The 26814-nt window shown below is 45.7% G+C and overlaps 1 protein-coding gene across 1 annotated transcript in view; it reads left to right on the plus strand.

Annotated features, from left to right (window-relative positions):
* THSD7A (thrombospondin type 1 domain containing 7A) overlaps window positions 1-26814 on the plus strand; it is a 538075-nt gene that overhangs the window by 427055 nt on the left and 84206 nt on the right. The window contains exons 15-16 of the mRNA XM_025180361.2: window positions 12781-12975; window positions 14330-14593. Of these exons, the coding sequence (XP_025036146.2) occupies window positions 12781-12975; window positions 14330-14593 (459 nt within the window). The remainder of the gene's footprint in view (window positions 1-12780; window positions 12976-14329; window positions 14594-26814) is intronic.

Genomic DNA, 26814 nt, shown 5'->3' on the forward strand with positions numbered 1-26814 from the left:
TAGCTGGACATGGATTATTATTTGGCCAAGGTACCGTATCAATAAATTACATAACTTTCAACATCCAGAATTGCGAGCAGTAGAAAAACTAACCACTGTTTGGCCACCTGTAAGCAATAAGTATAAACTTTAGAAAAGATACCTAAATCAGTAGTGTAACAGAGTAAAATGAAATCAAAAGCCACTCATTTGAACCCTCTTGGCATGGAATGGTGTGCTGTTATGTATGCTGGGAGAGTCAGTGTCGGGGCAGTTTCGGTATCACAACCTACACTGTATAATGTATTGTCACAGAGATGAAATCTTTTTCAAGGATGAAGCTTTCTCCTGCTTCGGTTGCTTCAGTGCACAACTGACAGCTGATCCTTGAAAAAGCAGAAGTATTAGCTCTAGAGGGAGCTTCTCATCTCTGTCTGCTGAATAAAAGTTGGATGCACAAACAAGGTAAGATTTTGAAAAAGGGTGTGACCGGCTGGATATGTCTGTAAAAAAGTCACATTTAATAGCCAAGAGAGTTTGTTTTAAAATAATTCCACCCATACTGGTAACACTGAACAGTATTTAGGGCCAGACAAAAACCACTTTACTAGATGGGCAGACTCATCTTTAAAGTGCAGTCTCTGAAGGGGATTGTTAAACCTTTGAAAGATTGGGGTTAAAGGTCATTGGGCAATACCAGCTGGTCATTTCTGAAGCCTCACTAGACAAAGTCTAAGGGTGTGGCTGCATCTCTCAGGGGGTTGAAAACTCCATACCCCCTTGCCAGACATAGTGAAACTGACCTAACACATGGCATAGCCAGTGCTAGGCTGACAGAAAAATAAGCTACCGCCTTCTAGGGAGGTGGGATTCCTACAGTGACAGGAGAAATCCACCCATCAATGTAGTAAGTCTACACTGAAGTGCTATGTAGTAGCTGTTTTACTACAGTGATTGGCGCAGCTGTACAGATGCCACCATGACACTGTAGCACTTTACTGAAGGTGCCTTATGCTGATATTGGCATAGACAATCCACCTCACAGAGAAGTAGCAGCTTTATCAACCAGAGAACTCTCCCAACATGGCTGTCTATACCGAGGGTGAGGTTGGTACAACTACATCACTCACGAGTATGGATTTTTCGCACCCCTGAGCAATGTAGTTATAATGATGTAAGTCTGTTGTATACACCACACTAGAGAAAGCAGCATGCTGGAGGTCAGGTAACTGGGTAAGTCTGATTTGAAGAATAGGGTGACTCAAGTGCCCTTGGTGTTGGGAGGTATGTCTGGAATAAGATGGCAGTGGAGGAGAGAAATCTTGAGACATAGGGAGAGAGAGACATTTCTCATACAATTTTGGAGCTTGAACTCTGATCCTTGGCTGAGAGCCATTATTCACTATGTGACAGGATCCCTGGCGTACAGCCTGGGACTGTGGGACTGCTGTGCTCCCTTACCTTTTCAGACTGGGCTGTTGCACATCATGGTTTGTTAGTGACAAGCAGCAAGCCCCTGCAGGTTCAGTTATTATCCAGCTAGATTGCATGGATGCTCTCAGAGCCATTCAATCACACTGAGAAAGACAACTGCTCAAGATGAGCAGTACAAATGTATTAACTGGATCTCCACCAGTGCAAAGTGAATGTTTGCCAACCTTTTTAAAACCTGAGCAAATTTACCAAACACTTCAGACAAACTCACTGGTAGAGATAAACAGGAAAACAAGTTTATTGACTATAAAAGATTTTAAGTGACAGGCAGAAAGTTAGAGTTGGTTACCAGAAAAAGAAAAAGAATATAATCACACAGTCTAAACTCTCAACACTGTTAGATGGGGCAATAATCAGATTAAGCAGTTTTTTTCACCATACTGGACATTGCAGTTCTTAATATGCAGGCTTATCCCTTAAACTTGGACCAGTCTTCTCATTGTCCCTGTTGCTCGCAGCATAGGTGGGTGCAGGAATAAGACCAAGCATGGGACCGCTGTTTCTATGTTATTTATAGAAATAACAGTCCCATCTTATTGGAGAATACAAGTCCAGGCACGTCTGGTGGGCATTGCTGAGTTCCCAGGCAAGTTGACCAGTTACTTTGTTGTGGTCTGATGCAGGTGAGTCAGTGAATTGTAACTCTCTCTTGCTTGACAATGGCTGTTGATGGTTGTTTAACACCCTACCTGGGCATTGGTTACTCTCCTTGCTGTTGTCTCTGGAATTTAACACCTGGCTGATTCCCCAACTGACAACATGTTTAGTGACAACCATACAACACAATCCTGTAACTTCATATGCACTAAAGCTTTACATATTTAGTTAGAACAGTGACTTTCACAAGGTCATAACCTTTCCCTTGACACCTTACCTGGTGTGCTTTATATGCAAGATTACAATTATATGTAAATGAGGCCAGGGTTTCCTACAGAGTGGGAGGACGGCTGCTATCAGGATTGACGATTTAAAAGAGTTTGGGGATCCCAGCCACTCCTGCTGAGGCAGTGGCAAGAGCCCTGGGCTCTTTAAATTGCTTGCAGAGCCTAGACGGCACAGGCTGGACAGTGCTGAAGGGCTGGCTGGGGGAGGCTAACCTCCAGTCCCGCCCCTTCAACCTGAGGTTGCTCCTTCTGCCCAGGGACTTGGCAATTCTGTTGGCAGCCCTGAATGAGTGATATGAGTTTACAGGATAGGGATGGTAAATAGTTATTAATAAGCTAATTGAGTAGTCGATGGAATTTCCATTGACTACTCAATTAGTTGATAAGGAGGTTGGCTCCTGGGGGTGGTGCGAGCAGGGACTGAACAAATCCCGGCTTGCGCTGGCTCCGGGACTGCTGTGTCTCTGCTTTTTAGATGTAGTAAGAGCTGTCAGGCTTGAATTACCTTTGAAAGGCAGAGCTGCAGCGGAGCAACCACTGTGAGCCGGGACACAGCAATCCCACCTCATGCCAGGTCCCAGACTGTTGCGGCTCTGCCTCTCCTGTTCCTGCTCCCTCCTGCTCTTCTCCCCCACCCCTCCATGGAGACGGTGCTGGGGGGAATTGGCTTTTAAGCCAGATCCCCCCAGCTCTGGCTCCTGCTACCTCCCCCCCCCCTTGCTGCCTCTGTATCAGAGGCAGCAAGTCAGAGAAGTGAGTAGTTGAGTAGTGATCAACTAGTCACTTACATCCCTATTACAGGGCTCTCTCAAGGTATAGAATCCCACATATTTCTTGGAACATCATTAGCATTTGTGATGCTTTTCAGTAACTGAAACTTGTCTTGCCTAGTTTAACAAAGTGTAAGTATAATAGAGCAAAGTGTACATGTGGTAAGCAACCTGTTTCTTTTTGTTTTTACTGCATTTTCTTTCTGATTTTTAACCTTGGTTCTGATGAACAAATCTGCTTACATGTGTGGTGAAGGTTTACCTAGTCTTTCTTCAAAGAGATAATGCATCCTGTAAACTCAAAGGAAACATATAGAAGATGAAAGAGGTTCTGTTTCTGAAGCCCCTGTAACTCTCACCTCAATCAATAAGACACAGAAATGTTAACTTCCTATGAGGCATATTACAAAAGATGGTCATGAGTAAATATCTGGGGAGACGCCACAAGGCCAAGGAAGAAATGAGAGTTGGTGGGAGAGTTACGTAAAAGATGGTTAAAGGAACAACATTGGAATAGTAGGCAAATGCAGGAACTAGCTCTATAGCACAGATTCATAACTTGAATCTGACAGGACTTCATCAGCCTCACATTGTTTCCTTGAAAGAGGAAAATGGTGTGTCTGAGAGAGAAAACTAAGTGCATAAAACATGAGCAAACCAATGCCTCCAAAAGGAAAGGTTTGGGACAGTGTAGAAGTCATGAGACTAGTCCGCACAGCTCTGAACTATACTGAAACTCTTTATCTTAGGAGAGCTTGTTTCAGTCCCTTTCTCCCACCAGTTAAGCCAAGGATCAATGGGAAATTGTAAAGATTGCTTACAGCTGCTTTTCATTATTCTTCTGTTCTCTCCTGAAGCTCAGCAGAGCTCAGGACTTGAGCCTCTTTTCATGGCCTTCTAATAATATTTTAAGGCAGTACTGAAATATAAGTCAGAAACTTCAGTTTTATTGTATTGGGTCCATCATGAGTCTCAAGAAAAATAAAATAAACCCACTGAATGAAATTAAAAACAAAATACTCATATTGCGTAAATACACTAATTTCTAGGTTTTTTCCTCCTCTTCTCCACTCCCATTCCCTCTCTGTGTTCTTTATTTGAAAACTGGACTGACCTCTTAAACTCCATTCATCTGAAGAAATGGGTTGTGCCCACAGAAGCGCATGAGGCTATCTACATTTTTGTTAGTTTTTAAGGTACTGCAGGACTGTTGTTTTTTAAGTTTTTCTAGTTTTATAGTTATGGGGATTTTAAATATATGCAGTTGTTTCTTTTATAAGTCATTTACCAAAGCAGTACTGTGATTTCTGTGATTGTTGCTTCTAAAGATATATGAGGGAAGGCAGAGCAGATTATTTTCCAAATATTTATTTCTTTTCTTCTTGAATGAATTAATTTCCCATAGATACTTCTGCTGCTTTAGAAACTTTGAATCTAAAACTATTTATGGTTTCCTATTGGTAGCTGAACATAATTATGCCAAACTTTATGTAGCAAAATTGAAGGGTTTTTAATTTTCAATTCACACTTCAGTAAAACCATTGTTGTTGAGAAGATAAACAAACTGCTGCTGAATTATTCAGTAAAATGTAATACTGTATAAAGCTTTCTGATTTTTCCACATCTTTTGTGAGCTGTGTTCTGTTTATATGCTGTGTTGTTATCAATAGATGATCCAAATTACTTTCTCATTTCTGAGATACCGTGCGCTGTCATAAACCAAGAGACATTAATGTGTCATTGTTCCCTCTGAAAACAATACAACTACAGCTTGGACCTCTCTTGTCTGGCACCCTCAGACCTGACCAGTCCCAAATGAGGGAATTTACCAGACCAGAGGAGGTCCCCTGTTACCGGCTCCCCAGACCATCTTCCCTTCCTCACTGCTGACCCCAGTTGTCCCCTCACCAGGCTGCTGAGGCCCAAGCCCCACTATCACAGCTGTTGCATCACAGCCCCACTATCACAGCTGCCCAGCCCTGCTACCAGAGGTCCCACTTCCCTGGCCCTGCTACTAGAGCTGCGTGGCCCCTGCTGTGCTCTGGCGCCAGTCCCAGACTCAACCCTGCCGGGCTCTGAGCTGCCAGTCCTCTTGCCAGTGGGGCTCCTACTGGGCCACAGATGTTGCCAGATGAGGGAGACCTGGTTTGGGGAGGTCCAACCTGTAGACGTTTTCAATAGAATTAACTCATAATAAAACTGGCATTTTATCTTGGAATAAATATAGATGTGGTAAACAACCAATATAGTTTATTATCATGAATGTATTTAGACTAAAGCTATAATTCTATTATCAAATAATAATATTAAATGGGGTATAGAGGATATATGTATGTCATAAATTAAGTGTTTACATTCAGGTGGAAAAAGCAATGGCGAAGTGGCATTCAGCAATTCTGGGGAGGAGGTACAGTGGAGAGATTATATATAAAGTTGTCATACTTACTCATATTTGTGGCATAGTCCTAGTTTTTTATTTTATGTCCTGGTGTCCCAGGAACTTTTTGGGACAGCTGAAATGTCCCTTTTTTTCATAATCAGTTAAAACAATGCAGATTTTATAAGTACAAAATGTAAATTCTAACATACTGTTACCCTGCTATAGAATATTTGTGAAGCCATCTTGCTCTCATTACAAAGTTAACATGTTTTACATCAGCCATTGTTCAAGCCCAACAATAGTGTTAGGCAATAGTGTTACAGTATGTTTCTCAGCGGTCAATGGCTCATTCTAATCACTCCAAATTTGTGGCTCTCAGAATCAGAGCTGGATCCTTATTTTCTTTTTACTTCTCAGTGATGTGTTGTATTGAAACCTATTCTCAGACTTTGTAGTTTTCAATAGGCAGGATCCTACTGAATGGGATGGGGTCTTATATGGATCTTCCAGTGGGACCCCTCAGGCCGAGATGCTAGAACAATGTTTATAGTGGGAGCATAAGCGTGCACAGCACATTTCATTAGGGTGTTCACCCAAAGAATTTGTTTTTAAATTTACTCTTTGACCCCCATTAGCCGCGCCTCTGGAGGTAACACTTTCAGGGCAATATGGACACATGACCAGAAATAAAAGGTGTCATGTGACCCCCTCCGCAAGGACTTTTCCCACCATCCTCTTACCAATAGGGATTAGTTTGGCCCTCACCAAACCCCCCTCTTGCAACTATCCTGCAATTGCATTAACCCAATGTGTGTGGCATTAACTTGGGGGGTGGAGAGGCTGGGGGAAGTGTTCCCTCTAAGAGTTTCCTCCCAGGAACACAATACATTTTGTGTTGTGCACCAGTACTGAGTTTGTGGCTTGTTTGGATGTGCCACTGTGGCACCCAAGTATTAATGAACCACTACCTTTCCCCTCTTCTTCCCTGTCTCCTCCCCTTGCTCCATGAGCTCCCCTGGTGCCTGCTGCCCCCGCAACCCCTCACCCACCTCTGCTGTCCTGACTCCTGTCCCTCTCACTGCCCTCAGCCTTCCTGAGACCTGCCCCCCTCCACAAGCCTTTCTCTCCCCCCGTGCCCACTCCTCCAGTAGCCCTACTCTGATCATGTGAGCTACCCCTCCTCATCCCCTCTCCTAACACCTCCCTCTACACACCTGCCCTGCCTCACTCCTCTGGTGCTGGTCCCTCCCCTGCAGGTGCCTGCCCTTCTGCTTCACCTCCTGGAATCCCCTGGCACCTGCACCTTCCCTTACCCCTGCACCTTCTTGGTGCCTCCCCCTTCCCTCACTGCCCCTGCCCCCTTTGCCTTCTTTTTCCCTGATGCCCACCCCCTCACCACCCTCTGCCCCCTTTCCCCTCATGCCCCTGTGCCCTCACACTCACCTTGCTCCATCCCCGCCTTCCTCATGCCCACCCCTTCTTTCAAGCCTTCTCCCAGCACCTCCCCTTCTCCCCTCTAGCCCCCAAAGCCCTTCCCCTCTCCTCTCCTAGCATCATCCTGTCCCCCATTCTCACTGACACCTCCCCTCCTGCCCTTTTCCTCATTGTCTCCACTTGGCCCCCTGGCATTTGTCTCTCTCCTACACCCTGTCCCTTGGTGCCTTCCCCTTTCATCTCCTGACCTGCCCCCTTCCCCTCAGCACAAGCCCCTTCCTCTCTGACCCTTACCCCCTATTTTTCCCTCCTCTTCCAGCAGCCGCCAGCTGGTCTGTAACAGAGTTCTAGGGTCTCCCTGACTGTCACCCTTCTGGTGCTCCCCCTACTCTGTCTTTCTTAGGTTTCTCAACCCCCTTTTGGGCCACAAACCCCCACTCTGCAGTCTCTGGTTCCCAAAGTTCCAGCAATCCCCATCACTTGGTGCCTGTACCAGGTCTGACTCATAGGGTTGCCAGGTAGACCCTCCCCCAAAAAAATGGACACACTTGATCTTGGGCAGAGGGGAGGGAGGAAGAGGGACTGGCTGAGGGGGCAGGAACTGACTGGGAGGAAGAGGGGATGGGAAGCAGCTCGGGGGGGGGCAGCCGTGCTGCCCCCGATCCCGCTCCTGGCCCCCCCTTCCTCCCTCCCTCCCTCTCCGAGGCCAGTTGCGCTTCCCCCGACCCCGGCTCCCCCTCCTCTCTCCCTTCCCAAGGCCAGTTGCGCTGCCCCGATCCCGACCTCGGCCCCCTCCCTTCTCGAGACCAGTCATGCTGCCCCCAATCCTGACCCCAGCCCCCCCCTCCCCGAGGCCAGTCGCGCTGCCCCCGGCCCCAAGGCCAGTCATGCTGCCCCCGACCCCCCCCCTCCGAGGCCAGCTGTGCTGTACCCTATCCCCTGCCCGGGGCACCCCCTGCCTTCCCGCCCGGGGTTTAAACTCACCTCGCTTGATGGGGTGGCCGGGTGACGTTGCTGTGTCCCTGCCACCCCTTTCCGTGGGGTCCTAAGACCCGCCGGTTTTGGCCACCCATGTGCGGCAAACCCGGCGTGGCGTCCGTTCCCCAGAGTGCCACTCCTTCGCTCACGCCCCCTTTGAAACATTAGGGTGTGCCTGGGCACACCTGGCACACCCTGGGCGCATGCCAATGAGTGGGAGTGTGGAGAGCTATTAAACTAAACTGAAATTCTATATATAATAGAAACAGCTTCAAGCCCAGAGTTGCGGCAGCACCCCCAGCATCACCCATGCTTACAGGCATGCCCATGCCTACCCATTCTTGACCTACACTATTAAACATTTTTATCAGCGACTTGCAAGAAAATATAACATCATCACTGATAAAATTTGCAGACAACACAAAAATTGGGGGAATGCTATATAATGAAGAGGACAGGTTGTAGATACGGAGTGATCTGGATTGCTTGGTAGGCAGGGCACAAGCAAACTGTGTATTTTAACATTGCTAAATGTAAATGTGTACATCTAAGAACAACAAATATAGGCCATACCTACAGGATGGGGAAATTTTTTCCTGGGAAGCAGTGACTCAGACAAAGATTTCAGGGTCATGGTGGATAATCAGCTGAACATGAGCTCCCAGTATGGCAAGTTAGCCAGAAGAGGTCCAATCGCTGAATTGGACATCCTTCGATGCATAAAAAATGCAAATGTGAGGAGGAGTAGACAGGTTATTTTACCTCTGTATTTGGCCCTGGTGTGGTGAGTCCTGAAATTCTATGCCCATACCTCAAGAAAAATGTTGATAAATTGAAGATGGTTTGGAGAAGCACACTGAGAATGATTAAAAGATGAGAAAATATGCCTTATGTGATAGGTTAATAGAGCTAATCTTTTTAGTTTAACAAAGAGGAGCTTAATGGATGACTTGATCACAGTTTGCAAGTACAAAATGTATAAAGGATCAAAAATTTGCAAATGGGCCCTTGAGTCTAGCGCAGAAATGTATAATATGACCCAATAGCTGGAAATTGAAGCTAAACTCAGTCTGGAAATGGGATGCATATTTTTAACAGTTAGAGTAATTAACCATTGGAATTTATGAAGAGTCATGGGGTGCATTCTCTATCACTGACAATTTTTAAATCAAAATTGGATTTTTTTTTGTAAAAGATCTGCTGTAGGATGTATTTGGGGGGAAGCTTTATTACCTGTATTATACAGGAGGTCAGACTGCATGATCATACATTCTGGCCCTGGAATGTATGAATACTGTTCACATTCTTATTTAGCACTCATACTGTTGTGAAAAGTCTGAGAAGTAGCCCTGTTAGTCTGGGTTATCTGCAATAATCCTGTGGCACCTTAGAAACTAACAAATTTATTGGGGAATAAGCTTTCATAGATAAAACATTCTATCAGATAAATTGGAATGGAAGTTACAGAAACAGGAGTATATATAAGGAAGAAGTTATTTTTGTGTTAATGAAGCCAATCAAGTCAGGGTGAAAGTCAGTCATTCACAGCATTTGATGTGGAGATGTGAATATTCAGAGGGGAAATTGCATTTGTAATGTATTAACCAGTTGAGATCCTTATTCAATCCCAAGTAGATCATGTTGAATTTGCAAATGAAGTCCAGTTCAGAGTTCTCCTTTGTGAACAGTTTTAGACATCCTTTTGTAGAAGGATGGCTACTTTCAAATAGATCAGTATTTCCCAAATTGTGGTCCACAGCCCAGTACAGGTCCTTAAGAAAAAAATACCGGACCTCAGAAAATTTTTTGTGAGTGCCCGCCTCGCTGCCCGCAACCCCCAAGATGAATGCCGCACTGAACTCCCAGTGTCAACAGAGGTAACGCGGGCTTCCTGCGGGATTGGGGGGGCAGTTCTGCAGCTGCGCACCAGGTCCTGGAAGTGCGCAGGCTGCTCTCTTCCCTGCCCCAACAGCCGGCGCAGTAACTAAAATGCCAGTCCATCTCATGCTGGGGACTTTGTCCTGTGCGCAGGGGAGTGGGTGGGGATCTGGGACTGCGCCAGCTCCAGCTGCTCGGGCGGTACGTGCTGCCGTGGGGAGCTGAGGAGCAAGGCGCGCGCTGCTCAAGCAGCTGGGGCTGGCATGGTCCAGAACTCCCCCTCCCCCTGTGCAGAAAGGCATCAGGCGTACAACGGACCAGCGTGTCACGTACTGCGCTGCTGTTTGGGGGACAGAAGAGCAGTCCACTCACTTCCTGGGCCTTCGCTGCTACAGGATTTCCAGGTATCAGTCCCTGTCCCCTCCCCCCCAGACTGCCACAGGTACCCTGCCCCAGCACCCACAAGCACCCTGTCCCTTGCCCCAGCACCCGCAAGCACCCGGTCCCCTTCCCCAGAACTCTGTCCCAGCACCCACAAGCACAGTTGGGGCCACATTAGTTAGGTTTGAGGGCTTTGGAGGGGTTGTGTTTTTGTATATCACTTGTGTGGCCTCGACTGACTTTTCTGTGGGCTAAAGTTGGCACTTGGGGCTTTGGGAGGACCAGATACAATGTATTTGCATATTCATCATTTGCTTAATGAATATGCAAATATGCAAATAAATGTTACCAGTCCTACAAAAGCTAGTGAATGGATTTACTGGTCCCCAGTATCAAAAAGTTTGGGAACCCCTGAAATAGATTATTGAGGAAGGTTAAAATGCTCCCCTACAGTAGGGATGGGGAACCTTTTTTGGGTCGGGGGTTGCTGACCACAGAAAAAACATTTTGGGACTGCACAAAAGTGAGAAGTAAAAAATAAACCTATATAACTGGCATGAGGAGTGGGACCACAAATTAGGGGTTCAGTGTGTGGGAGGGGGCTGCCGGGATGGGGCTGAATGGGGGGAAGGTGCAAGAGTGAGTCGGTAGGTCTGAGAGGGTGGTAGGGTGCAGGAGCAAGCTGTGGGAGGCTGGGTGGAAGGTAGGGTGAAGGCCAACTGGAGAAGTGGAGAAAAAGCCTGAAGGCAGCACTTTGCTGCGCTGCCGTTTCCCTAGTGGTAGGTCGGATCTGGCCCTGGCTTGCCTGTCTCTGGCCTATGAAGCTTGGGCTCCCCCCCCCCCCCCCCACACACACACAGTGGGGAGCCAGTGCTGGCACTCTAGCCCTACAGGGAATTCTAAGGGTTCCCCAATGCCAAGAGGGTAGGGGGAAACCCTGAGCCTCAGAGGCTGGATCCAGAGAAGCCAAGGACCGGATGCAGCCCCTGGGCCAAAGATTCCCCACCTCTGCCCTACAGGTTTATGTGTGTTATCATTCCAGATGTCTGAATTGTGTCCCTTTATCCTTTGGCATAGAGCAGGGGTGGGCAATCATTTTTGATGGGGGCCTCTCCAAGATTTTGGAAAGTAGTTGAGGGCTGCACTCTTCTAAGATATTAATGAAGATGCGGGGTCTGGGATGGAAGTGGGGTGCAGAAGGGAGCTTAGGGTAAGGGACTGGGGTGCAGGAGGGAGAATGGGGTCTGGGAGGGAGTTTGGGTGAAGGAGGTGGTTGTGACCTAGGGGAGGGAACTGGGGTGCAGGGTTTTGGGATGTGACCTAGGGTAGGAGGAGATTGTGATCTGGGGCAGGAAACTGGGGTGCCAAATCTGGGAGGGAGTATGGATACAGGAGAGGGCAGAGGATTTGGGTATGTGGAAGGAGACAGAGGGTTGGGAAGGGAGGGGCTAGGGTGCCAGAGGCAGGCTCTGGCTGGGAGGCACTTACTAGCAGAAACCTGAAGCAGACAGTCTGTTGCAGGCTGCTCCACATGGCTCTGTTCTGGGCATGAGAGCGGGGGAGGAGGCCAAGAAGAAAAGAAGCAGGCAAACATTTTCAGTTCCTGTTGTCTGGAAACTGAGAGGTTGGCCAATGGGAGCCAAGAGATTTTGCTGGGGGGCAGAAACAGCATAAAAAGTCTCCCTCCTCCCTCCCCAGCTGTTGGGAATGGAGAACCAGATGATTTTTTAAAGTATGAGCTGTTCTCTGCCTAAGGGTCCTGACGAGGCGGCCGTCAGAGACTGGCATAGAAACTGTCCGGTTTGGCCAATATACAGAGCAGAGGGTCATTGCATACTGTAGTATCTATGTTTCGAATTGTATAACCTAACTTAATGATATGTAAATCTGAGGGGTGACAATTCCTAACAAAACTTACTTCTGTAATAATCTATGAGGTTGCTTTTAATATTGCATTGTTGGTAAACATCAATAAAGAAATAATTTAAATAGAATCAAGCATCTCAGAAATTTCAGGTCCAGTCATTTAAGTGTAGTGTACAAACATCTGTAAATATTAGGCCATTGTGTTACACATATCTGTTCTGGGTTTTTATCTGTGATGAATTATCAGAATGTTGTCTGACCTACTAAATTAAATGTGTGTGTTCCTAGCTAATGACTGTAGTATAGACCAGTGGCTCACAACCTTTCCAGACTACTGTAACTCTTTCAGGAGTCTGATTTCTCTTGCATATTCCCAATTTCACTTCAGTTAAAAACAATTTGCTTACAAAATCAGACATGAAAATACAAATGTGCCACAGAACCCTATTATTGAAAAATTGCTCTTCTCATTTTACCATATATTTATAAAACAAATTAAATGGAATATGAATATTGCACTTATATTGCAGTGTGTAGTATACAGAGCAGTATAAACAAGTCATTGTGTAAAATTTTAGTTTGTACTGATTTCACCAGTGCCTTTTATGGGCATCCTCTTGTAAAAGTAAGAACTAACTAGATGAGTTAATATACCCACCGGAAGACCTCTGCATGCTTGAGAACCACTTTTACAAACTGCCAAATCTTTATAAACTCCAAACTGATTTGTTTCCAGCAATTACTTGTCGCAGACAAGATGGAGGACCGTCTGACATCAGTGAGTGCCTAAAATATGCAGGCCCTTTACCACCTTTAACACAGGCCTGCCAGATTCCTTGCCAAGATGACTGTCAGTTCACAAGCTGGTCAAAGTTTTCTTCCTGCAATGGGGACTGTGGAGCAGTCAGGACAAGAAAACGCTCTCTTGTTGGTAAGAGTCATAGGGGCACAGAAACATTATTTATTCTTAGCTGCTGTTTACTTTATTTTAAACTTATAGAGTGCTCTACAGACCAAGGGCAGCCATTGTGTGTATTATTGACAAGCAGGCACCTCAGAAGTCAAGGGCAATAACTAGGCAGATAATTGCCATACACAAGAAAGGGGGGGCAGAAAGCAGAGCTGGGGGGGATCGGAGGCCGGGGGAAGGGAGGCGGGAAGCCACTGGCCGCAGCTGGAGCCCGACAGGCCGTGCCTGTGGCAGGCACTCCCTCTAGTTGTTAGTAGAAGCCGGGCGGGGGTGGTCTGGAGTGGCTTCCAGCCACTCCCCCCGCCTGGCTTCAGCCCGCAACCAGAGGCTCCCAGCTGGGAGGCGGGGCCACAATTGGCGCTGGGAGCCTCTGGTTGTGTGCAGAAGCCAGGTGGGGGAGAGTGGCTGGGATTCCCAGCCACTCCTCCCACCCTGCCCGGCTTTTGCATGCGACCACAGGGCTCCCAGCACGAATCGTGCCCCGCCTCCCAGTCGCTCTCTCACCTCCACCAGGCTTCCATCCGGCGCCCAGCCGGAAATTCAGAAAATACCGGACATTGCACATGTCTGGTATTTTCTGTATTTTTCTACCATACAGAGGGCGCAAATACCGGACTGTCCGGTAGAAAACCGGACACCTGGCAACCCTACCCCCAACACACAGCCCAAGCAGGTCCCGGCCTCTCATTGGAGAAGGCTCCAGCCTCCAGACCAGCCCCTCCCCCTACGAGGCCTTAGCTGGCTCCCCCACCACACCGCCTCAGGCAGCCCCAGACTGGAGCAGCTGCTTGCTGTGCCACTCGCCTTCCAGCAGGAAAGTGAGTGGTGCTGCACGGCTCTACAAAGCAGGTGGGCAGGCAGAGATTTTTTTGGCGCGTGGCCACACAGGTGCACGCTTTACTGGGAACTATGATCAAGAAGTATGTATAATGATGTAATAGCATGGAGTAAAATTTGAGGATTTTAATCATATGAAATAGTGTAACAGAACCAGAGAGAGGCTTATTCTCCCTTGATACCTAAAGAATTTTTAAAAACCACAAAAAAACACCTTGTGTTATGCATGGAATGATTATGACATATTAACTATTCAACAATAAATGCTTAGCACCAGTGAAAATCAGGCCACTTTCCTAAGTGATTAAGTGTAGTTTTAGGTGCCTAACTTTAGGCATTTCTGCATCTGAAAGTTTTGGCCTTAAGTTATGTGTTTCTTAGATAATTTTTTCTACAGTTATAGATCATTAAATATAATTACCTCCTTTTGTGTAACATGATAGAAAGTACTTTCTGAACAATTATTTTCTGCCTCCAGGGAAAAGTAAGAAGAGGGACAAATGCAAAAATTCCCAGTTGTATCCTTTGATTGAGACTCAGTTTTGTCCTTGTGACAAGTACAACGCTCAACCTGTCGGGAACTGGTCAGACTGCATTTTGCCAGAGGGCAAAGTGGAAGTATTACTGGGAATGAAAGTACAAGGCGATATCAAGGAATGTGGGCAAGGCTATCGTTACCAGGCCATGGCATGCTATGATCAAAATAGTCGGCTTGTGGAAACATCGCGATGCAACAGTCACGGTATGTACAGACATCTTTTCTTTCTTCTTTCTTTATTTAATTGTTTTATTTAAATGTAACTCTTGAGACTCTGTAGGTCATATACATAAACTGAATTAAGAAATCGATATTTATTGATTTGACAGAGTGTAACTGCTGTGGAATATGTCATGTTGTCCCAGAAATATCTCCTAACCCAACTCACGCTGAGTAGTAGTAGTGAGCTTGGAAAACTTGTTCTGAGTCATACAGTAAATAAGGGATAGGGTCAGGAATGGAGGTGATTTGTAACACTGAAAAAACATGTTCTGGTTCTTTCAAAAGTTTACAACTGAACATTCATTTAATATATCTTTCAAAAATTTACTATGCTGAAGAAAAATGCAGCTTTTAACCGCCTTACTTTACCTTTTCATAGTAGTTTATGCTTAACCTAGTACAGGTTGAACATCTCTGATCTGGCACCCTCGGGACCTGACCCGTCCCAAACCAGGGAATTTGCTGAACCAGAGAAGGTTCCTGCCACAGCCCCCAGCTGTTGACTCTACCATCTTGGGTAGTGGAAGCAGGGGGACTACCTCCAGCCCCTGCCAGAATGAATGCTGGGTTTGCTGCCGCTGCGTGGGCTGGATTGCCTGATGGGTTTCAGCAGGCTTCACTGCCACCGGCTGTCACGGACTCCAGTCCACGCTGCCGTGGGCTGTCACAGGCCCGGCCTTATGCTGCCATGGGCTGCTGGGGCTGCCACCAGACCCGGCCCCAGTCCCGCTGCCACGGGCTGCTGAGAGCACAGGCTCCTGGCCCACAGCAGCCCACAAGGCTCTGGCCCCACTTCCACGGGCTGCCCGAGGTTCTGGCCCCAGCCTGTGCTGCCACAGGCTGTTGCCAGCCCAATCCTGCACTGCCAGGGGCTGCCCCGACCTGGTTCCAGTGCTGGAGGCTGTTGAGGGGTGCTGGGGGCTGCTTCCAGCTCTACCCCCACTGCTGCGGGCTGCTGGGGACTGCTGCCAGCCTCAGCCCCTACCCCATCCTACTGCTTCAGCCCGGCCCCTCTTGCCACTAGGCTGCCAGGGTTCTCTGATCCTGGAACAACCGTGGTCCTGCCAGACCATGGATGTTGCCGGACTAGAGAATTCTGGTTTTGGGATGTGCAACCTGTACTGTTCTGTATTTGCAATTTTGTTTCTTTGTTTCTGCTGCTACCTGATAGCATACTTTCAGTTTCAAATGAGGTGTGATTGACTGGTCAGTTCATAATACTGGTGTTCATAACTGTTAGGTTCTACTGTATATGGTTTGTATGTAAAATTATACTAAATTACCAGGCGTCAATTGGGCTATATCTGATATAGTCAAGTATATCTTAAAAATGTATCAATTTCATTTTATGTACACCCACAGTTTTCATTTGCTTTAAGAGCCACAGGGCCAAATCCTCAACAAATAAGATGTGGTGCAAAATTGCTCTGAAAAGAATGGAATTATTTCCCCTGACTGCAGAGCTTTAGGATAGTACTAATCTCCTGAAGATCCAAATCCTTTACCCACTTCCCTTCACAGGAAGTTTATCAGGTGTCCATACATAACTCTGTCCACTTGCCACACCATGCACAGCTCCTTTCCATGCACATCTCACTGTCACAGACAGAGCATTATAGAACACAGGCTTCCTGTATCCTGCTTGCTTGGATCTGGGTGAAGGTAGGATTGGTTCTAAAATGGTTGCTGGCCTGTGGTCTGTACATATGCAGAGTTATGACCAGACCTGGGGCTATTTAAATCAGCCTACATAACTTCAATGGACCCATGCTGATTTGCATTGGCTAAAGATCTGATTCCAGAGTACTTTGTTCCACATTTAGGTGTGGGATTATATACATGCCAGTGTTATTAGACTGAATGTCAGTATACCATTTCACCAGAATGTCAACACTGAGCGTATGCTGTGTATTCTGATTTGTACTGTAGGACGGGGCTGTAAACATAATAGATTTAATTACTGAAAGATACTTAAAATAAGCAAACAACAACATTAACTGAATGAAAGGGATAATTATTTGTATGCCTTCCTCTGTCAAACTTCACCCATAATAAGTTATAAAGTGCTGATGATGTCTGGTGGAAGTGTGGCAAATGGAGATGCTTGAATTTGATAAGTTCTGAGTTCTTTTAATTCTCGTTGAATTAAAAAAGAGAGTTCTTGGCCCTTTGCTGGAAGTACTCAGCATCTCACCAAATCAGGCTAGTTATCCACGCTTGTCTGTTTTCCTTACTTAGAGGAAGATAAATAGCATTTAACTGACCATGAAGCCACCTTTAGAAAATTATAAAATGGAGACTTAACCTTAGTGCAGTTCTTCCATTTTCTACTTTGCTGCTGATGTGTTAGATCACATTTTTAATTTGTTGTGGCTGTTATGCATAGCAAGTCACTAGTGGATGATTTATTTTCATCATCGTCTGTGAGCCTGCAAAAGATTTTCACAGATCTGAGTGTTTCTTTTTGATCTGTTAATTAGAGCTGTGAGAGCTTGAAAAACCTAACCTAAGTAGTAGGCTTTCTTAAAGCATAAAAAACCCTCTCAGCCTTTTGAGACATTAGTCAGTGGAAAGCATAAAACAATACAAGATTTGAGTCCAGGATAAGCCATATGGGTCTAATGTAAATCATCATTGACTTGGACACTCAAATTGTGTGTAAACTGTTAAAAGAAAATTTGCATGGGACGGACGCAGGAGTTATTCTGTAATCTGTAGATGCAATGCATGCTGGGGAACTTGACTGATATAAATAACAAAGAAAAGGACAGATAAGGATGATATTCAAATGTCCCTCGAACAGGAAAGGTCCCAAACTTGCATTTGCAGAAACCAGGACCTGTTGCCAGAACCCACCCCATTTCCCATTTATTCACCATCAGGTGCTTGAAGGGAGGATCTTCAATTAATCTTGGTACAGACTAGACATAACTTTCTTTCTTTCCCACTACATTTGGATGAATGGAAGCAGGACTTGATTGTAAATCTGCCCCCTACTGACTGTCCTCCATATTATCAATACCCCTTTGCTTGGGAAAACTCAGACCATGTGTTTATGTGCCCTGCCTCTGTTGCTAATAGTTTCTTTTCTTTGCCTCTGTGTTTCACAGTGTGATGTAAAACCAAAGCCCAAAATATTCTTGTTAGGACACCCTCATCTTGAATTTGTAGAAATTGATTAATTTCAGACATTTCCATTTTCTAGTAGTTCAGCATTTCAATAGCACTGGCACAGGACTTTTTTTATTACTGTGTATACTTGTTTTACTGTTTCCTTGCTCTTTTAAAGGGCTTTTTGGTTGTGGACCATGAATAAATTAGGCCCAAGACACACAATAACAAATGAACTGAGATCATTTTCTCTTTTGCCCCTGTTGCCCCTTCTCTGCGTGCACTTGCCTACCAGAGTCTTTGTTTTCATTGGCCCCAGAAGAAGTGGTAGAGGTGCTTCCACTTTCACCCACCATTCCCAGATATATCTGCTTCCTGGGACAACTTCATGTTCTTCAAGTGTGAACTTCCCCACCCAATCTCAACAGTAGCTGCTCACAGGATTTTTTTTCCTGATATCTGCCTACTTAATCGTCATTTGGGCAGCAAGTTTTCACTGGGACTTGTCCATAAATCTGGGAAGAAAAGATAAAAAGCCTTCCTTTCCCCACTCTCCCCTGGTTGTGCTGCATACGCTCTGCAGGATTTTATGGTAGTGTCAGAATCAAGATCCCTGTTCCATGTTCACCCCTATCCACAACCTTGTTAGCCAGACTACAGCTACTCAGGGGCAGATGACCATTTTGCGGGGCCCATGGCAGCACAATTTCGTGGGGCCCCCCTTTGCCACATGCGCGGGGCTTCTTGAAGCGCGGGGCCCGGGGCGGTCGCCCTGCCCTATATCCGCCCCTGCAGCTACTCCTTGGGATTCCTTAATGGTTCCAACCAGGGAAGATCACATTCTCTCCATCTTAGCTCACAGAGCTCATTGCAGTGGGAAGTGTTCACCTCCTAGTACTCCTTCGTGAGTTTGTGGAGTAGGCCTAGCAGCATGTAGGTAGCTGGGAGGAAGTCCTTGCAAAGCTCACAGGGCATGAAGACATCTCTTTCCTTCTCCCTCACTTTGAGCTCACCACCCACTGCTCAGTGGGAATTATGAAAGTGATCCAAGAGAGAATATCTGATCACACCCTGCCTATTCCCATTGGTCCCATTCCTGTGCTAGCAGGAGGGGGCACCCTGCTCCTCCATGCTGATATTACCTCCTAACAACATGGCAAGGCAGCTAGGGACTTAGTTGAGGGAGCCTCTCTGACTCCACCCCTTTCCCAGAATTGTTACTTCTCTCCTCTTCTCTGGCCCCAACTTTAAAATCAACAGTAGCTCTCTTGATGCCTCTGAGGAACAGCATCTTGTGAGCTGCCACCCCACAAACTGGGGTACCATAGTGATCATGCTAGTGCAGGAATCAGGAAGTGAAAATGACTTTCAGTGAAATAATAAAACTGACTATTCTTAGTAAGCTATCAAGTGCACAGAGTAATATATTGAGGTCCAAATATTTTTCTCTGGCTTCTTTCAGTAATGAAAATTGTAGGGGTTTACTTGTAAATATAGTTGGCTACAATGAATTATCCAAAAATGTGATCATTTGAGTTGGCAATGTCTCTTTAAATGAAAAACACCTAAGTAAGTCTTTTGGCAACTGTGACTAAGTAGGAAATATCTGTATTGTAGCTTTTTTTTAATAAATATGATGTTTTTGCCTGTGATGGGTTTCTTTCTGTGGATTTAGATCAAATGAATTGTTAGAGGAATCAGGCAGGAAAGGTAAAATAATGGCGTAAAAAACGAGCATCTGAACAAACACACAAGCATAACAATCAGTTTTATAGCTGGGAAGAGGCGACTTGTGGCCTCAGTTCTGGTATCACAGCTATTTAGCGAATGCTGAGAAAAGAAGAGAACAGTCAGACTTCAGAGGAACACTTTTCCCCTACACACAACGTAAGACGGGGGGAGGGTTGAATGAGTGGCCAGTGGCTTATCCAGAGAGTGTCCATCAAAACTGCAAAGGTGGCCAGGTATCATGTCGAAACTAGACAGTTCTGCTCGCAGTGCACTCTTTGTTTCCCCCTGCCAGAGATGGGAGTTAGCTGGGCTGATGCCCTAATAAAGCATGCAATGAAAGATTTTATTACTTCTACCCTTTTCTCTGTGTGTTGTGCTTTTGGAGGGATGAATGGTTTTGAAAATGCTGCTTCTAAATCACTTCAATTAGCTTGCTGCCATAGGTCCCTGGTAGTGAAAGAGACATATGTCCACGCAATGGAGAAACAAGGGGGGGCTTCAACCCAGAGATTCAGTCTGAGTGTGATTGGAGTAGATGGTTCCTCCCAGAATGAGGTGCCATAAACCACATCTGACTCCAGAGGTGATGCACTGAATAGGGACTTAAAAGTAGTTTAAGATGCAGTCCACCCCATAACTTTGACTGAAAAGTTCATGATGTCATGCTTGGATATCATACTCTATCATCTTCCAGTCAAAATAAAGTGTCTGTGTGGTACCATTAGATTCGTGTTCAGACAGAGGATTTGATTATTGTGTTGTAGACTTCCGTTTCAAGGTGACATTGCTGACCAGTCATTGTTTTTAATTTAAGAAGCTATAGTCACATTGCAGAGGAACAGCAACAGAACCACTTGGACAAAAATACCTCAAGGTCTGTAATATCTGTTGTTCCTCTCAGTATCACATTACAAATTCATTGTGAATTAATGCAGGAAGAGGGAACAGTTTAATAGGAATATGTGATTTGCTTATCAGCTTTCATGGTTGGGCAAGATATCTTCAAATCTTTTACGTGGTTGTTTCATTAATTTGATTTTGGTCCCTTTAAGCTTTGTTAATTATTTAATAACAGCAATTTGCACTTATAAATAATTCATTTCATCCAAGAATCTGAAAGTATTTTGCAATCTTAAAGAGTAACAGCACTCACTTTGAGGTAAAAGCTGTTCTCCAAGCTATTCATGTAATATTTTCTGATTCTTCCTGGTTTTTGAATAAAGATGGTTCCTCATTAATACAGCTGCCATCCCCTATTGTGATGAAGTATATATAATATCGTTTTTTTTTTTAAGAAAACAGTTCAGTGCTCAAGACTCAAGTTTAACCGTCATGTAGACACCTCTGTGCTTTGGATTATGAAGTGCTAAGTACTCTCAAAAAATAGTTCCAGGCATCTCACCTCAGGCACCCAAAATTAGTGCATACTCTGTGCTTCTATTCACCATTTATAAAAGGGGTGCAATACAGTTACATCTCATAGGGGTGTTCTGAAAATGAATCCATTAATATTGTGAAGTACTCAGATACTAAAGTGATGAGCATCATACAAAATCCTGGGAGTAAATTAATAATTATGTCTTCAGAGTAGGCTTTGAATAATGCTTCAGAGTCAATCTAACTTTTGACGGCTTGTTATGACAACTCTACAGCGTTCTTTTAACATAGTTTAGTGGGTTGTTTCCTAAATTATAAACAAATCAAAGCATCCTGAGTAAACAGAAGTTTCATTATGCAGCATAATTTTGGCACCCACATGGTTCTTCAGTAGAACTGGAACCTTTAAGATCGGGATGAGCAATAATTTGTAATAGGGGGCCACTCCAAGATTTTGGCAAGTGCTCAAGTGCCACATTTCTACTGAGGAGGCCTGGGGTCTGGGACAGAGGTTGAGGGCAGAAGAGAGCTTGGGGTAGGAGACTAGGTTGCAGGAGGAGGGTTGGAGTCTGAGATGGAGTTTGGGTGAAGGAGAGGGCTGTGATCTGGGTGCAAAGTCCAGGAGGGAGTATAGGTGCGAGAGGATTCTGGCCTGTGGGAGGGACTCTAGGGAGGGGTGCCGGGTCTGGGAGGGAGTTGTGACATGGGTGAAGGGGATGCTCAGGGTTTGGGTGATGGCTTGGGGCAGGGAGAGGGCATGAGTGTAGGAGAGGATTCTGGCCTGGTGGTAGGGTGTAGGAGAGGGTGAAGGGTCTGGGAGGGAGTTGTGATCTGGGGGAAAGGGGTACAGAGAGTTTGGATGGTGGCCTGGGGCAGGTAGCTGGAGGGGGATCAAGGGTAGGGGTGCCAGAGGCATGTTCTGGCTGGGAGGTGCTTACCTAGGCAGCTCCCAGTCAGCAGCTTTGCAGGAACCTAAAGGCTGCAGTCACAAGCTGCTCCCCCTGGGTCTACTCCAGGCAGGGTGAGGGGGGGAGAAAGGAGGCTTCATTGACTGCCCCTGCCGTCAGCAAATAGCTCAGATGCTATTGGTTGAAAAGTGGTCAGTGGGAGTTGAGAGATTTTGCTGGGGGGAAGGAGACAGAGCACAAAGCCTCCCTCTTTGCTCCCAGAATAGAGCAGCCACATTTAAAGCAGCTGTCGCTGAACTGTGCTTAAGGATTGTGGCGAGGCAGCCGCAGTCCGAATCTGATGGCTTGGCAGGCTGGATCCAGCCCACTGGAAGCCTCTTGAACATCCCTGCTTTAGATCCATCACAGAGACCTCTTCCACTTGAGCTAATGAAGTTAACTGATAGCAGGTTTCCACCCTGTAATTTGACCAACACTAACAAAGAACAAGACACTGTGCTGAAGCTGGGCAAAACATTTTCAGAAAATAAACTATGCAGTTTTGGTGACCTGAAACTATTTGTGAATTTGTGTTATGTTTGTCAAATAGTTTTACTGAACTGAACAAGTTTTGGAAATATGAACTCTGGGCTATTTTGTCATAAATCACTCTGTCTGTCTTGCTGAAGCTGTTCCACTGTGTTTACACAATGGGACAGAGACAGAATATGAGTGACTTGTTAGCCCAGTGGCTAGGGCACTCACCTAAGAGGTAGAAAATCCATATTCAAATCTCTTCTCCTCATCAGATGGAGGAGAAAATTGAATCCGAGTTTCCCACATCCCTGGTGAATTCCTTACTACTGAACTAAAGGTTACAAGAGAGGTCACTTCCCCCAAGCCATTTTGTGAATCTTGTCCTGCTTTGCTTTTGTCAAAATGCCCAAAAATCATTTGTCGGTTTTGAAACCACAATTTTTTTACTTACGTTTTGCTGAAAATCCCAAATAATTTCATTTTTTGTTTCTCAGAATTATTTTTTTTTCGGTTTCAGAATGGCCAGTTAACTGAAAAACCCAGTATTCCCCCTGCTCTGCACTTCATCAGTGTTTTTTATAGATATTTGCTGATAGCAAAGAAATGGTGAGACTATGAATCTTGAGTTCCATTCCAGGCTTTGGAGGCAAGTGTGCTCTAGTTGGCACACACTTCTACTCTTTCCTCACAAAGTGTAGACCCTTCGGCCTTCTTTCCCCTAATCTGTCTGTAGCCCACTCCTCCTTTTCCCCATCCCTGACTCCTCATCTCAGTTTCATTCTCTCCACTTAACCAATCCCAGTATATTTTCCCAGCAAGACTAGTCTCACCCCTCTGCAGTTCCAGTCTCTGTATCGTTGACCAGTCAGTCCCAGTTCATTCCCACATTTGGCAACTCTATCTGCTGTTTCCTCCTGTCTTGACATCCCCCAATTCTTTGTCTGCCCACATTCCCTCTCCCTTGGCTCTTCCCAGTGCTGTTGCTCCCCCTGCACCCTGGCTCCCCTGTATTCTAATTTTCTTCACCTTGTGCCACTGCTTTTAAGTCCTAGTTCCCTTAGCTTCTCCCTTCCCCCAGCTCCAGTGTTCTTGCCCAGGTAGTCCCAGTTTCCTCCCCTGCCAGTGTAACCACCACCAAGGCAGATTTGAACCTGGGACCTCGGGAGCTGACTCTAGGAGCCTCTACCCTCTGAGCTAAAAACCAGCAGGCTCCCAGAGGTCTCTTAATCTTAACTGTTGCAGTGGTCTAAGTGCCACTTGCATTACTCAGTAACCACACTAGGTGTGTGGGTTACACCAGCTTCCAGTTGAAGAGTCCTTGTCCCAAATTAATAGACTTCACCCCCATCACACAGGTCTACCTCTAGTCCATTCTGCTCTTGTATCAGGCAGTTTCCTACTCCATGTTGAGGTGCGGGGGGCGGGGGGTGAGTGCTGTCATTAAAAGAAAGCTCATCTGTGCTCAGTTTAGGCATCGAGACCCACCACTTCATTCAGAATCCCAGAATTACAGGAAAGTCCTTTTGAGCTCTGGTCTTGAGAATAGCAGTTGGCAGTGGAATCTTCAATGAATTTAGCTGCTGAAAGCTAAGAATTCGCTACTGAGCTTGCTATTTTTTCAGAGACTTACCATGTGGCCAGATTTTGGTATATTTTCACTGGGACATCGACAGGCACTTCACTGATACAAAAGGCCAACCCTTGCTAAGATTCTTTCCAGCATTTTTTAACATGGGCAAAGCAAAGTACTTTTCCCTAGCTTTGTTTTTAGAAATAGTTGAATTATTCTAGCTGAAATTTTCCAGAACAATTGAGGTACACAACCTTGGAAAATTTAGCCCATATGATAGAGCTGATATACTCATAAACCACTGAATATAGTGTCATATAATGTAAAATATCAAACAATCTTACTAAACACCAGTTCTGCCTATAATGATATATTCTGATTACCCTGTATTCAGTGCCTCATATGTTCTGCAACTGTGTGGCTGCTGAATTTGCCACAGAATTCACCCTTTGCTCTTGAATTATGCTACAGATGCTCAGCTTTCATTTTTAAAAGGTATTTATTTTAGTCTTACAGATGCACAAACAACCCCACAATTGGAACTGAGTAAACCAATTCAGTCGTAGTTTCCTTAGTCAGCATGCAGCCTGAAACAATAGGTCTGTGAGCTGCCCTGTATGCTCTCTGATTCCATTGCTGATTCCATTGCTGTGAAATTCAGAATTTTCTCAAGATGTTACACAGCTTTTCCACCCCCCAGAATTTTGCATTCACTACTGTCATTTTGAGTACACAGAGTCTTGTGTGTGTGTGTATAGACAGTAATTCATGGCAGAAATGTTTGCTTCTATAATCAAAAATATTGCTTTGTTTTTAAATGTTCATTATAAAATAGCTACAGCCCTTGGCATTAGTATTTTATTGCAGTAAGTGTAATACCACGTTAGAGCTTTATAAAAATGTTCATAGAATTGAAGGAATTAAGAACTAAGAAAGACTGATCCTCAACCTGTTCTCAATTGGTTTATCTCATCTAGCTGGAATTACTCAAGATAGTCATCCTTTGGGACATCCCTTAAGAAGCTGTTCTCGCTCAATGGATTTTACCACTGAGAGAATGTTCTTGACATACAGCATGGTTTTCTTTTCTTTTCTCAATTTCATCCTGTTACTCTTTCTAAGGATTTGGATTTGCAAATCCTCTTTGGTGTTTACAGCCTTTGAAATACTTGTGGTTCTTTATCATCTGGTTTAATTGTTGGCTGATGACACCTACATGTTTGCTGTGAGTTGTTTTATTCTTTCTTCATAAGGCAGTGTCTCTTGGCTTTCAGTAATCCAAGTGCCCTTCTCTGAATTCTCTCCAGTGTGTTTACGTCTTTTTACTACTGAAAGGTCCCAACTTACATGCTGAATCCTAAGTGTGGTCAGGTCTCTCTAACTTCATTTAAACCCTACATTATCATCATGTAAATGATGCAGTGTGTGGCAAGGTCCATTTCAGGGTCTTCGGTCGTCCCCCTTTTCCTTGCTTTGCTACCGTCCCCTTGGGGTTGCTTACCCCGCCCAATGTCTCTCCTTCACGGGTGCCCCGTCCTCACCGTCACCCCTAGTTTGTTCCGGGTCACCGACAACGGTCTGCATTGGCCCACATCCTCCAGTCGATGCCCTCCGGCGCCTTGGTCCAGGAGGCTCGGCGTTCGTCCTTCCAGCTCCTCCACTACAGTGGTGTCTGCCGGCCCTTCCGTGGGAGAGAGCACAACCAGTCCTTGCTCTCTCCCCTGTTCTCCTCCTCCCCTGCCCTTTTGAACTCCCCACTCTGCGTGCCTCGGCATCCCCACACTGTGGATATGTGGCAGCCCAAGAGTCCTAGCGCTACCGTGTTCGGGGAGGGTAGCTTCCGCGCAGGCATGGCAGGCTCGGCGTTTGCCTGCAGGGGTGAGCCAATAAGCTGCACTCGGGCGGCTTACCGTGCGGGGGTGCGGAACCCCATCACATACCTCCCCCCTTAGTGTCTCTGTACTCCCCTCGTTTCCTGTCCCGCTTTCACATCGAGATAAAAAATCTGCATTCCCATGGGTCTGCCCCGATCTATGCAGGACTTGAAATTTATACTGCTGTAAGAATAAGTACCACTTCATTATGCACGGGTTAGTCTCTTTCATGGTTTGGATCCATTTTAACAGTGCATGGTCAGTTATCAACTGGAAGGAGTTTCCCAGCAGAAAGTACCACAGTGATTCCACTGTCCACTTAACTGCTAATGCTTCTTTCTCTATGGTAGAGTATAGCTGCTCTTGGGGTATTAGGTTGCGGCTTATATATAAAACGGGGTGTTCTGTCCCCCCATGTTCTTGGGACAACATGGCCCCTAACCTCACATTCGACGCGTCAGTTTGCACTAGGAAGGTCTTGGAAAAATCCGACTGGGTCAATATAGGGGCATGGTGGGTCTCCGGTAGTTCCTCACAGCCTCCACCTGGGGCTACAATATACCCCAGATACGTCATCTCTGACCTTCCAAATGTGCACTTTCTGGGATTGGCTGTTAACTGTGCATCTGCCAAGGCCTTGAGGATGGCTCGAATGTTCTGTAAGTGTTCCTCCCAGGATGAACTATAAATGACAAAATCGTCTATATAGGCTGTGGCATACATCCGGTGGTCATACAAGATTTTGTCCATTAGATGCTGGAACATCACTGCTGCCCCATGGAGCCCGAATGGCATCGTTAAAAAATGGTACAACCCAAAAGGGGTGGCAAAGGTGATCTTTTCCTGTGAGGCAGGAGTGAGAGAGATTTGCCAGTATATCTTGGTGAGATCAATCATGGACAAATACTGGGCCTTGCCTAGCCTCTCCAAGAGCTCGCCCAGCCTCGACATGGGGTATGCGTCAAAACGCAAAATAGCATTGACTTTTCAGAAGTCAATACAGAACCTCAATGAGCCATCTGCCTTCGGGACCAGAACTATGGGGCACGTCTACTCACTTCACGATTCCTGGAACACCCCCCATCTTCAGCATCCTTTGGATTTCCTCTCGCACAG

The sequence above is a fragment of the Pelodiscus sinensis genome, chromosome 2 (assembly GCF_049634645.1).
Source record: "Pelodiscus sinensis isolate JC-2024 chromosome 2, ASM4963464v1, whole genome shotgun sequence".
Taxonomy (NCBI): domain Eukaryota; kingdom Metazoa; phylum Chordata; order Testudines; family Trionychidae; genus Pelodiscus; species Pelodiscus sinensis.